Below are 13,536 nucleotides of genomic sequence, written 5' to 3'. Positions count from 1 at the left end.
CAGGGGTCTGCAATCCGATAGCTACCAACTTCTCTGGTTTTCTGGACTTGGCTAGCATTTCTATTTTTGCCTCCTGCGGTGACTCAATCATAACACCTAACCCTAACCCTAGCCCTGGACCTAACCCTAGCCCTAACCCTAACCCTAATGGGAAAATGGAAATAAATACTATTTATGGCAGTTTTTATGTTTGGCAGCTGTCGCACGCTAAAAGACGCTTTTTATTGTAAAAATAGTTTTTGCATCACCACATATTGAGAGCTATAATTTTTCCATATTTTGACCCACCGAGTCATTTGAGGTCTTATTTTTTGCGGGACGAATTGACATTTTTATTGGTACCATCTTCGGGCACGTGACTTTTTTTATCGCTTTTTATTCCGATTTTTGGGACGCAGAAAGAACAAAAACCAGCGTTTCATGAATTTCTTTTGGGGGGTGCGTTTACACCGTTCCGCGTGCAGTAAAATTAATAAGGCGGTTTTATTCTTCGGGTCAGTACGGTTACAGCGATACCTCATTTAGGTCATTTTTTTATGTTTTGGTGGTTTTATGCAATGAAAACTATTTTATATAAAAAATAATTATTTTTGCATCGCTTTATTCTGCGAGCTATAACTTTTTAATTTTTTCACTGATGATGCTGCATTGTGGCTCATTTTTTGCGAGACAAGATGATGTTTTCAGTGGTACCATGGATATTTATATGCGTATTTTTGATCGCGCGTTATTACACTTTTTGTTTGGCGGTATGATAATAAATCATTATTTTTTGCTTTGTTTTTTATTTTTATTTTTTAAGGGGTTCGCTAAAGGGGTTAACTAATGGGACAGTTTTATAGGGCGGGTTGTTACGGACGCGGCGATACCTAATATGTGTACTTTTATTGTTTTTTTTTATTTCCAAAAAATGGATTTATTGGGGGAATATTTTTTTTTTTTTCTAGTTTATTTGGCGATTTTTTAAAAATTATTTTAACACTTTTTTATTTTTTTTAACTTTATTACATAGTCCCAGGTGGGACTTCACTGTCCTGTGACAGATCGCTGATCTGTCACATCACAGATCACTGTCACAGATCTGTCACAGGCACTACTGCAGACTTCCTCATGCCTGCGCTTTGTTTTATATAATACTCCCTAAAAGCATTGAACCATTTTTTTCAATACTCATCAATATGCTATTTCTTGCTCTGTGGTACATTTCAGTGTTATATAACAAACCAAAAAAGGAATGAAAATGTTTTCCATATTGAATTACTCATCCATATACTGTTACGTGCTCTGTGGTGCATTTCAATGTTATATATCACTCTAAAAAAGCTCTGAAAAATTTGACTAAATTGAATTAGTTGTCCATACAGCATTAGGTGTTTTCTTTCATATTTCCATTTTATTTAACACTCCAAAAAAAGTTTAAAAATTTGTCTGGATTCAATTAGTCATCCATAGAGTACTAGCTGCTCTCTGTTACATTTCAGTGGTATATAAGACTCCAAAAAAGCATTGAAAATTTGTCTGTATTCAGTTAGTAATCCATAGAGCGTTAGGTGCTTTCTGTGAAATTTTGGTGGTGTATAACACTCCAAAAAAGCACTGAAAATGTGTCTGTATTCAGTTAGCCATCCATAGACCCTTAAGTGCTTTCTGTGAAATTTCGGTGGTATATACAGTTAGGTCCATATATATTTGGACAGAGACAACATTTTTCTAATTTTGGTTCTAGACATTACCACAATGAATTTTAAACAAAACAATTCAGATGCCGATGAAGTTCAGACTTTCAGCTTTCATTTGAGGGTATCCACATTAAAATTGGATGAAGGGTTTAGGAGTTTCAGCTCTTTAACATGTGCCACCCTGTTTTTAAAGGGACCAAAAGTAAATGGACAATTGACTCCAAGGCTATTTCATGGACAGGCGTGGACAATCCCTTTGTTATGTCATTCTGAATTAAGCAGATAAAAGGCCTGGAGTTGATTTGAGGTGTGGTGCTTGCATTTGGAAGGTTTTGCTGTGAAGGAAACATGCAGTCAAAGGAGCTCTCCATGCAGGTGAAACAAGCCATCCTTAAGCTGCAAAAACAGAAAAAACCCATCCGAGAAATTGCTACAACATTAGGAGTGTCCAAATATACATGGACCTAACTGTAACACTCTAAAAAAGCATTTAAATATTTGTCCTTTTTCAATTACTCATCTATACCATATTTTGTGGTTTGTGTTAAATTTCAGTGGTATATAGGACACTAAATAAACATTTAAAAAAATTTTATGGATTCAATTAATCATCCATACAGTTTAACGCGATTCTCTTTACATAATGCTGGTATACAAAACTAAAAAAAAACTTCCAAATCATTTTGCAAAATTACGGTGGGTTCAAATTTTTTAAAATTCGCTTGGCCTGGTGCAGTTCATAAAATATATTTTAAAAAAATGACTATTGCTACATACTGTAGAACCTGATTTGTAAGAAATTTCATTGGTTTGAAATAAAAAAACAAACTTGGCCTGCTACAGGAGTACAAATTTGGCCCCTTGGTTGTTGGTCCCGAGCCACCACTATTACTTACGGTGTGGCATCCCCGCCTTGTACTATAATGTGTCCACAAACATCACCCATCTTCTTAGCAACATGATTACTGGGATTGTCCATTTAATGGCGAACAAATAGACAAGCGCTTGTGGCCAGGAATGCTATATTTTACTGATGGCACACTGGGTGAAAATTATGAAGGCCAGGGCTGAGTCCCACCCTGGCATGGCACATGTGCTACCAATGCCGAGGATTGATGGCCCTACGTCTGTCAGGGTTTCCTCCACCTCCTAGACCAGTCACTGCACTCTCTCCTGCTCCGCCTCATTCTATCTCATACCACACATCAGCTGGTAGCTCTGCAGCCTCAGTGAAGCGGCAACAGGCTTTGCTGGACCTAATTTGTCTAGGAGACAAACTGCACACCACGGAACAGTTATTGAAAGGAATAACAGACCTGACAGATATGTAGCTCTCGTTGCTGAACCTACAGCCAAGCATGGGCATTTGTTGTAAAGTGCATAACCTGTGGCGGCAGTGACGTACAATACTTGGCCCATATGCTCAACTTGTTAGTTGTTGTATGAAAACATATTTATATTTGCCAAAGCTTCTGGCTAAGGTACTCCACATCATTGCCCATTTACGCAAGTCAGCTACCACTGTTGCCACTCTGATAGTGTTGCAGCAGCACATGCAAGTGCCAGCTAATGCTCTGAATCTCCACACTGCACATGCTGGCAAGGCTTTGTGAGCAGCAGAGGCCAGTTGTACAATTACAGCTCCAGCACCCCATCTGTATTCTGGTCAGCCTCCACACATAATAACTGAAGAATGGGCATGGATGTCTGACATTTGTGCAATTCTCCAAGACTTTGAGAGCTCCACAATGATGGTGAGTTGCGATGATGCCGTTATCAGCGCAATGATTCAACTTTTGTGCCTACTTAAACAGTCGCTGCTGACAATTAAACATGAAGCTTTGCATGTGGACCAGGTGGAGATGGTGGGCAACATGAGACAGGGAGATATTACCCATCCCTGCCTCATCTCATCTGCTCAGTGCAAATTGGGTAACAATGAGGATGTGGAGATGAGGAGGGGGAGGAACAGGAGCTGGCTGGCAGATTAAGGTAAGTACCCACACAAGGAATAGTACCCTAGCAATAAAGGCTAGTATCCACACAAGCTTCATCCTGTCTCTCCTACGTGGATGGGCTGAGGAGGAAGACATATAGGAGGGGGAGGAGATCAAGATTAGTCATCATCGGTGAGGCAGGGAAATGTTGACTGTTGGCAACCTTGGCACATATGGCAGTCTTTATGTACCGGCGCCTTTCCTTTGATCCTTGCGTTACATTCATCTTGGCCAAAAAAAAATCAGTGGCTATTCACCCTGCTAGTCCCATGCTACAAAGAGAACCTTGCATCTCACCTTCCTGAGGTGGAGAGGTCTGCTAAAATGGTGCCATAGCAAAAGCCATTGGGGAAAATATGTTGGAAATATTACCATTAGACACTAGCGTCAGGAGGCGAAGCCCAACCATGGAGGCGAGGTGAGGGAGACACACACCAGGTATAAGATCATAAAGATGAATAAATAAATGAAGGTAAAAAAATTTTTATTAATAGAAAAAATAGTAAAAATTAATAAACAGCTGAAATGAATGGAGCACGAGTTCTATATTAAAATATGAAATCCTGCATAAGAATTTATTATATAATAATTGGTAAAATAGCACAAATACAAAGAAAATAGGTTTACTAACAATAAACCAACAAAAAAAGTCCCTAAGTATATAGGACTAAAAATATACAGCTCTCAGATAAAAACACCTTAATATAACCATAAATTTTGACATGATAACAAAAGTATGCCACAAAATAGTGCAAAAATATAATAGGCAATGAAGTGACAAAGTGCTAAGGCACTGTTTGCAATGAAAACCTGAGTGTTAACAAAAAATGCACACAGTGTAAAAGAGCTGCAATGTGAAAAATACTGCAAGAAAAACAAGTATAACATAATAATAAGTATTGTATAACACAAAAATAAGGATCCAGTAAAGTGACTACGTGCTGCAATATAATCTGCAAAAAAGTGACTGAGTGCAAAAAAAATGGAGACCCACAATAGTAAAAAAAAAAGCACGCTTCTTTTGGTAAATAATGCCCTTTTGATGAGATCTACGGGAAACATGGGACGAGCCTGATCTTCCTACTTACACTACTGTAGTGAAGCAAGTCCTGGACATCCTATGCAGGCATCCCTAATATTGACCAAACATGGATATCTATTAGGGTGTGCCAGGCAATTTTGCCTGATACCTTCCACTGTTACTCAGCTAATGACCTCTTTTTCCTGATTTTGACAATTTCTACCCACTTCCAAATTACTGTTCCCAGACAGACCCTGTTCAGTGAGCTCTAAACTCAACTCTGGGTTTGCAATGCTCCTGATTGTGACATCAGTTTCGGGAGCAGGTCTGATCCTTGCTTTTCTTGCTCACTGGGTTCTCTCCTTAGGCCGGGATCACACATGCGAGAAACACGGCCGAGTCTCGCATGTTAATACCTGGCACTACCTCAGGCACTGGGGAGTGGAGCGTGCGGCTCCATGTATTGCTATGCAGCTGCACACTCCGATCTGAGTGCCGGCGGCAGTGTCGGGTATTAACATGCGAGACTCAGCCATGTTTCTAACATGTGTGATCCCGGCCTTACAGTGCACATTGCACTCTCTTGCAGGCTGGTCACTTCTCACAGTCACTGTGCATTAAAGTAATTTTACACAATGACCAAAGTAACAAGGTGTTAAAGTGGTTTACCTACCTTTATGGCAAAATAGACTATACTTGCTTAATAAGGCAAGGTTCCACCTCTAGGACCACAATCAGAAACATAAAGATTTGTCTTCTACATGCTGACTAGAGACAGTTATATTCAGTGGATGCTAAATGGAAATATGGCTTCATGAGTCTATGAGGAGAGCTCTTATGGACTTAAATGGTTCACCCTATTTTGTCATCTCCTGAACACAGTTTATATGAGAAGCAGATTATTAAAGTCAGCATGTCTCATACATTCATTTATCTTCCATTATTTTGTACTACATTTTTAAAACAATACCTTATTAACCCCTTCCTGACATCAGATGTACTATCCCGTCCATGGGCCCCTATGCCCATGGACGGGATAGTACGTCTACCGCGATCAGCGGCGCCCACGTGGTGAGCGCTGCTGATCGCGGCCGGGTGTCAGCTGATTATCACAGCTGACACCCGGCACTATGTGTCAGGGCGGTCACGGACCGCCCCCGACACGTTAACACCTTGCACACCGCGATCAAACATGATTGCGGTGTACCAGGGGTTAAAGGGAAGCATCGGCAGGTAGGGGGCTCCCTCTGTGCTTCCCTGAGCCCCCCACGGCAGCGCAATGTGCAGCGCTGCTGCGGGGTCTCTTTCCCTACAGGCCCCCGAATCCAAGATGGCGACGGGGGCCTGTAGGGAGCTGACTTCCTCAGTGCCTGCAAAGCGCAGGCATGGGGAAGTCTGCAGAACTGCCTGTGACAGATTGCTGATCTGTCACAGTGATCTGTGATGTGACAGATCAGCGATCTGTCACAGGACAGTGATGTCCCACCTGGGACTATGTAATAAAGTTAAAAAAAAAAAGTGTTAAAATAATTTAAAAAAATCACCAAATAAATTAGAAAAAAAAAAAATATTCCCCCAATAAATCCATTTTTTTTAAATAAAAAAAAACAATAAAAGTACACATATTAGGTATCGCCGCATCTGTAACGACCTGCCCTATAAAACTATCCCATTAGTTAACCCCTTTAGCGAACCCCTTAAAAAATAAAAATAAAAAACGAAGCAAAAAATAATGATTTATTATCATACCTCCAGACAAAAAGTGCAATAACGCGCGATCAAAAAGACGAATATAAATAGCCATGGTACCGCTGAAAACGTCATCTTGTCCCGCAAAAAACGAGCCATGATACAGAATCGTCAGCAAAAAAATAAAAAAGTTATAGCTTGCAGAATAAAGCGATGCAAAAATAATTATTTTTATGTAAAATAGTTTTCATTGCATAAAACCGACAAAACATAAAAAAACGACCTAAATGAGGTATCGCTGTAACCGTACCGACCCGAGGAATAAAAGCACTTTATCAATTTTACCGCACGCGGAATGGTGTAAACACACCCCCCCAAAAGATATTCATGAAACGCTGGTTTTTGTTCATTCTGCGTCCCAAAAATCGGACTAAAAAGCGATCAAAAAATGTCATGTGCCCGAAAATGGTACCAATAAAAAAGTCAACTCGTCCTGCAAAAAATAAGAGCTCATATGACTCAGTGAGTCAAAATACAGAAAAATTATAGCTCTCAATATGTGGTGATGCAAAAACTATTTTAACAATAAAAAGCGTCTTTTAGCGTGCGATAGCCGCCAAAAATAAATACCGCCATAAAAAGTAAATCAAACCCCCCGTTATCACCCCCTTAGTAAGGGAAAAATAAAAAAATTAAAAGAAAATGTATTTATTTCCATTTTCCCATTAGGGTTAGGGCTAGGGCTAGGGTTAGGGCCAGGGATAGGGTTAGGGCTAGGGTTAGGGTTAGGGCTAGGGTTAGGGCTGAGATTAGGGTTAGGGGTGTGTTGGCATTAGGGTTGGAGTTAGAATTCGGGGTTTCCAATGTTTGGGCACATCAGGTGCTCTCCAAATGCAATATGGCGTCTGATCTCAATTCCAGCCAATTCTGAGTTGAAAAAGTCAAATGGTGCTCCTTCCCTTCCAAGCTCTGCCCTGCGCCCAAACAGTGTTTTACCCCCACATGTAGGGTATCAGTCTACTGAGGACAAATTGCAAAACAACTTTTGTGGTCCAATTTCTCCTGTTACCGTTAGGAAAATAAAAAATTGTGGGCAAAAATATCATTTTTGTGGAAAAAAATGATTTTTTTTATTTTCACGCCCGGGCGTTATAAACTTCTGTGAAGCACTTGGGGGTTCAAAGTGCTCACCACCCATCTAGATAAGTTCCGTGGGGGGTCTAGTGTCCAAAATGGGGTCACTTGTGGGGAGTTACAATAGTTTAGGTAGATTAGGGGCTCTCCAAACGCACATGACACCCGCAGACCATTCCATCAAAGTCTGCATTCCAAAACGTCACTACTTCCCTTCCGAGCCCCGACGTGTGCCCATACAGTAGTTTTCTCCCACAAATGGGGTGTCAGTGTACTCAGGACAAATTGGACAACAACTTTTGGGGTCCAATTTCTCCTGTTACCCTTGGGAAAATAAAAAAATTGGGGACTAATTGATCATGTTTGTGGAAAAAATACGATTTTTTTATTTTCGTGCCCGGGCACTATAAACTTCTGTGAAGCCCTTGGGCGTTCAAAGTGCTAACCACACATCTAAGTAAGTTCCTTAGGGGGTCTAGTTTCCAAAATGGGGTCATTTGTGGGGGGTTTCCACTGTTTAGGTACATTAGGGGCTCTCCAAAGACAACATGACACCCGCAGACCATTCCATCAAAGTCTGCATTCCAAAACGTCACTACTTCCCTTCCGAGCCCCGACATGTGCCCATACAGTAGTTTTCTCCCACATATGGGGTATCAGCGTACTCAGGACAAATTGCACAACAACTTTTTGGGTCCAATTTCTCCTGGTACCCTTGGGAAACTAAAAAAATTGCTGACTATAAGATCATGCTTGTGGAAAAAATACGAATTTTTTATTTTCACGCCCGGGCGTTATAAACTTCTGTGAAGCCCTGGAGGGGTCAAAGTTCTCACCACACATCTAGATAAGTTCCTTGGGGGTCTAGTTTCCAAAATGGTGGCATTTGTGGGAGGTTTCCACTGTTTTGGTACATCAGGGGCTTTCCAAACGCGACATGGTGTCAGATCTCAATTCCAGCCAAAAACGTCAAATGGCGCTGCTTCCCTTCTGAGCTCTGCCATGCGCCCAAATAGTGGTTTACCCCCACATGTGGGGTATCAGCGTACTCAGGACAAATTGCACAATAACTTTTAGGGCCCTGTTACCCTTGGAAAAAATAAGAATTGAGGATGAAAAGATCATTTTTGTGGAAAAAATATGATTTTTTAATTGTACGGCTGTATGTTATAAACTTCTATGAAGCCCTTGGGGTTCAAAGTTTCCACCACACATCTGGATAAGTTCCTTGGGGGGTCTAGTTTCCAAAATGGTGTCTTTTGTGGGAGGTTTCCACTGTTTTGGTACATCAGGGGCTTTCCAAACGCGACATGGTGTCAGATCTCAATTCCAGCCAAAAATGTCAAATGGCGCTGCTTCCCTTCCGAGCTCTGCCATGCGCCCAAATAGTGGTTTACACCCACATGTGGGGTATCAGCGCACTCAGGACAAATGGCACAATAACTTTTAGGGTCCTGTTACCCTTGGGAAAATAAAAATTGGGGGTGAAAAGATCATTTTTGTGGAAAAAATATGGTTTTTTAATTGTACCGCTGTACGCTATAAACTTCTGTGAAGCCCTTGTGGGTTCAAAGTTCTCACCACATATCTAGATAAGTTCCTTGGGGGGTCTAGTTTCCAAAATGGTGTCACTTGTGGGAGGTTTCCACTGTTTAGGTACATCAGGGGCTCTCCAAACGTGACATGGCGTCCGATCTGAATTCCAGCCAATTTTGCATTGAAAAAGTCAAACGGCGCTCCTTCCCTTCTGAGCTCTGCCATGCGCCGAAACAGTGGTTCCCCCCAACATATCAGGTATCAGCGTACTCAGGACAAATTGCACAATAACTTTTGCAGTCCAATTTGTCCTTGTACCCTTGGTAAAATAAAAAAAATTGAACCTGAATTATTTTTTTTGTGAAAAAAAGTTAGATATTCATTTTTTTTTTAAATATTCAAAAAATTCCTGTGACGCACCTAAAGGGTTAATAAACTTCTTCAATGTGGTTTTGAGCACCTTAAGGGGTGCAGTTTTTAGAATGGTGTCACTTTTGGGTATTTTCTATCATATAGATCCCTCAAAGTGGCTTCAAATGTGATGTGGTCCGTAAAAATAAAATGGTGTTGCAAAAATGAGAAATCGCTGGTCAATTTTTAACCCTTATAACTTCCTAACAAAAAAATTTTGGTTCCAAAATTGTGCTAATATAAAGTAAACATGTGGGAAATGTTACTTATCAAGTTTTTTGTGTGCCGTATCTCTGTGATTTAAGGACATAAAAATTCAAAGTTGGAAAATTGCGAAATTTTCAAAATTTTCGCCAAATTTCCATTTTTTTCACAAATAAACGCAAGTTATTTGAATAAAATTTTACCACTATCAAGAAGTATAATATGTCATGAGAAAACAATGTCAGAATCACCGGGATCCATAGAAGCGTTCCAGAGTTATGACCTCATAAAGGGACAGTGGTCAGAATTGTAAAAATTGGCCCTGTCATGAACGTGCAAACCACCCTTGGGGGTGAAGGGGTTAATTATGAAGAGACTGAATCATATAAATGTTTGCTTTAGTGCTTCAGTGACCATCCAAAATGAGAGATATTTATAAAAACTGCTGCAATTAGAAATATTGTCTTTGTTGCCCACAGAAACAAATCACAGCACTTTTCTCATTTTTCAAGAGCACTATGGGAATTAAAAACTTTAATTTCATTGCTTGCTGTGGACAACAAAGGTAGTTTTTCTTTTACTTTTTATAAATCTCCCCCAGCATCGTCATTGAATGATTTTGTCATAATTTGTGCTTTTTTTCTGTGCTAAATGAAGTTCTGATCACTATATGTGTTTTTATTTTACTTATTGAAATAATTGAAAACTTTTCTTTGTTTTAGGTGTCAACTGTCAACTGAAAAGTCTCATGAATTGCAATTTGACTATATTTTATTTCACTCAAAGATACCCAGATTTCAAAGCTTGTATTTGCACTGAAAATATTTACTGCACTATAAAAAAGTTACTTGGAAAGAATTGCACTTCCAAAAGTGGTAAGTAGCATTTTGTTATCCTATTGTTACTTATTTTATATGAAAGATAACTTGACAGCACTAGGACATGTTCATACATTGAATATTTGGTGAGTTTTACAGTTAGAACCAGAAGTTTACATACACTATATTAAAAGACACATATGCATATTTTTCTCAATATCTGACATGAAATCAGAATAAACCTTTCCTGCTTTAAGTCAATTAGGATTACCATAATTATTATGTGCCAAAAAACAGAATAATGAGAGAGAGAGAAAATATTTTAAGGCATTTTTTGTGCTTACTGAAAGTCAAAAGTTTATATACACTAAGATTATTATGCCTTTAAGCAATTCTGGACTGACCATATAATGATTTCATGTGTTTGGAAGCTTCTGAAAGCTTTTTTTTTTGCAACAGCTGAGTTAATTAAAGACATACCTGTGGATGTATTTTAATGCACACCTGAAACACACTGCTTCTTTATGTGTCATTGTTGGAAAGTCTCAAGAAATCAGCCAAGATGTCAGATAGATAATTATGGACTTGTACAATTCTGATTCATCCTTGGGTACAATTTCAAGATACCTGAAGGTGCCTTGTTCATCTGTACAAACAATTATATGCAAGAACAAACAAGATAGGAATTTTTAGCCATCATACCGCTCAGGAAGGAGATGGGTTCTGTGTCCCAGAGATGAACATGCTTTGGTCCGACATGTGCATATCAACCCAAGGACCAAAGCAAAAGACATTGGGAAGATAATGGCAGAAGCTGATAAGATTGTGTCAATATCCACAGTGAAACAAATGCTGTATCAATATGGTTTGAAAGGCCACTCTGCCAGGAAGAAGCCATTACTCCAAAAGAAACATAAATAGTCAGATTAATGTTTGCAAGTTCAAACAGGAACAAAGACCTTAATTTTTTGAGACATGTCCTGTGGTCTGATGAAACTAAAATTGAACTTTCTGGGTATAATGACCATCGTTATGTTTGAAAGAAAAAAGGAGAAGCTTGTAAGCCTAAGAACATCATCCCAAAACAACACCATCATCATCATGTGGGGTTGTTTTGCCACAAGAGGGACTGGTGTTCTTCACAAAATAGATGGCATCATGAGAAAAGAATATTATGTGGCAATACTGAAGCAACATCTCAAGACTTCAGCCAGAAAGTTAAAGCTTGGGCAGAAATGGGTCTTTCAAATATACAATGACCCGAAGCATACTGCCAAAATGGTAGCAAAGTGGCTAAAGGATAACAAAGTCAATGTTTTGGAGTGGCCATCACAAAGCCCTGATCTCAATCCTATTGAAAATTTATGTGCAAAGCTGAAAAGGCAGGTGCAAGCAAGGCAACATACAAACTTGGATCAGTTTCACCAGTTTTGTCAGGATGAATGGGCCCAAATTTCGACCAATTATTGTGAAAAGCTTGTGAAAGGATATCCCAAACGTTTGACCCAATGCATTCAGTTTAAGGGCAATGATACAGATCACTAAACTTATTGACTTTGCGGTAAGTAATAAAAATTCCTTAAAACATTCTCTCTCTCATTATTCTGGCATTTGGCAAATATTAATAATAATGGTAATCCTAACTGACTTAAAAAGGGGAAGGTTTATTCTGATTTTATGTCTGATATTGAGAAAATCATCACTAGTATGCAACCAAATATTAACTTGAGAGTGCCACGAATTGTGTCTGTCTCATTTTTGGGATATTCTGTGAAATTATTTCCACTTTGCCTTCTTTTCTCTGTTTTTCTTGTGTTGTTCCCATACACACAAAGGAAATAAACATGCGTATGACAAAACATGTTCAATTTTCTTGGATAAATACATCATTTTCTAGAACAATCTCATGGGTGCTAACTCTTTTGGCCACATTTGTATATAGACTGTGCATAAATGCAGCTTTATTTTACAGGGAACCTGTCATCACATTTTTGGTCTGCCAGCTTAAAATATCCTTTAATTTAGTGTCACCTATGCATTACAGAACTAGCTTTGAAACCCCATGACTCCCATGTATCATCCAGAAATACCTTTTTTATTCCTCCTGCACTGTATGTAAATCTGTTCTGTCCAGTCCGATGAGTGTCGCTTAGTTTCCCTTTCTCCACCCCTCCTCGGCTTGCTGTACATATGCCTTTCTGTGAATATCACAGATCGCAAACAGTTTTCGCATGTGCGCAATGAAATGGAATCTTGCGCGTCCGCAGTATGCTTTGCCCAACTGTGGGAAAAGCAGAAAATCAGTATTGCGCATGCGCCAGCATGTGCAATTGCTTTCTCTTTCTGTCTCAGAAGTATTTCCCCGTCATTTTTCTGTGTTCCGTGCCATGTCAGTTTTCCGGCGTCAGGGAGCACAGAAATGGAGGGAAATACTTTCGGGACATATAAAGCAATCGCACAATACTGATTTTCAGCTTTGCCCACGTTGTAAGATTAGAGTCCATGGGAAAAAAAATCTGGTGTGTGACATGTCTCCAACTAGTGCAGGACAGCAACAATAAAAAGGAAAAAAGAGGGAGAGCAGCACTTCCAGCTGCTCAGTAGACCGAGGATTTTATATAGCAGGTCATAAAAAAGACAAACGGTGTTAAAAAACTGATGCATTTCTAGCATCCAGGATGCCCTTAATCATCGTATTATGAGTCGCTACAGACAATTAGACAAGATGCTTTGCATGCAGACCAGATAGAGATGGAGGAAAACATGAGATAGGGAGATACTACCCAACCCAGCCTCATCTCATCTGCTCAGCATGGATTGGGTAACAATGAGAAGATGGAGGCTGATGAGGAGGAGGAAGAACATGTGGTTGCTAGCGCAAAAAAAGCTAGTACCCACACAAGCTTTGTTCTGTCTCTCCTACTTACATAGGTTGAGGAGGGAGAAGAGGTGGACGAGAGGGAGGAGGATGAGATGGAGAGTCGTCATCATGGTGGACAGGGAAGTGTTTCCTGTAGGGACCTTGTCACATATGGATGACTTTATGT

The 13,536-nt window shown here is 39.7% G+C and overlaps 1 protein-coding gene across 1 annotated transcript in view; it reads left to right on the top strand.

Moving 5' to 3' along the window:
• GFRAL (GDNF family receptor alpha like) overlaps positions 1 to 13,536 on the top strand; it is a 170,282-nt gene that overhangs the window by 58,376 nt on the left and 98,370 nt on the right. The window contains exon 3 of the mRNA XM_073589139.1: positions 10,394 to 10,546. Coding sequence (XP_073445240.1) covers positions 10,394 to 10,546 — 153 coding nt within the window. The remainder of the gene's footprint in view (positions 1 to 10,393; positions 10,547 to 13,536) is intronic.

The sequence above is a fragment of the Dendrobates tinctorius genome, unplaced genomic scaffold (genome assembly GCF_039654945.1).
Source record: "Dendrobates tinctorius isolate UK_male_01 unplaced genomic scaffold, ASM3965494v1 ptg000107l, whole genome shotgun sequence".
Lineage (NCBI taxonomy): Eukaryota > Metazoa > Chordata > Amphibia > Anura > Dendrobatidae > Dendrobates > Dendrobates tinctorius.
Note: the sequence above shows the minus strand (reverse complement) of the source record. Positions and strands in the feature narration are given on the sequence as shown.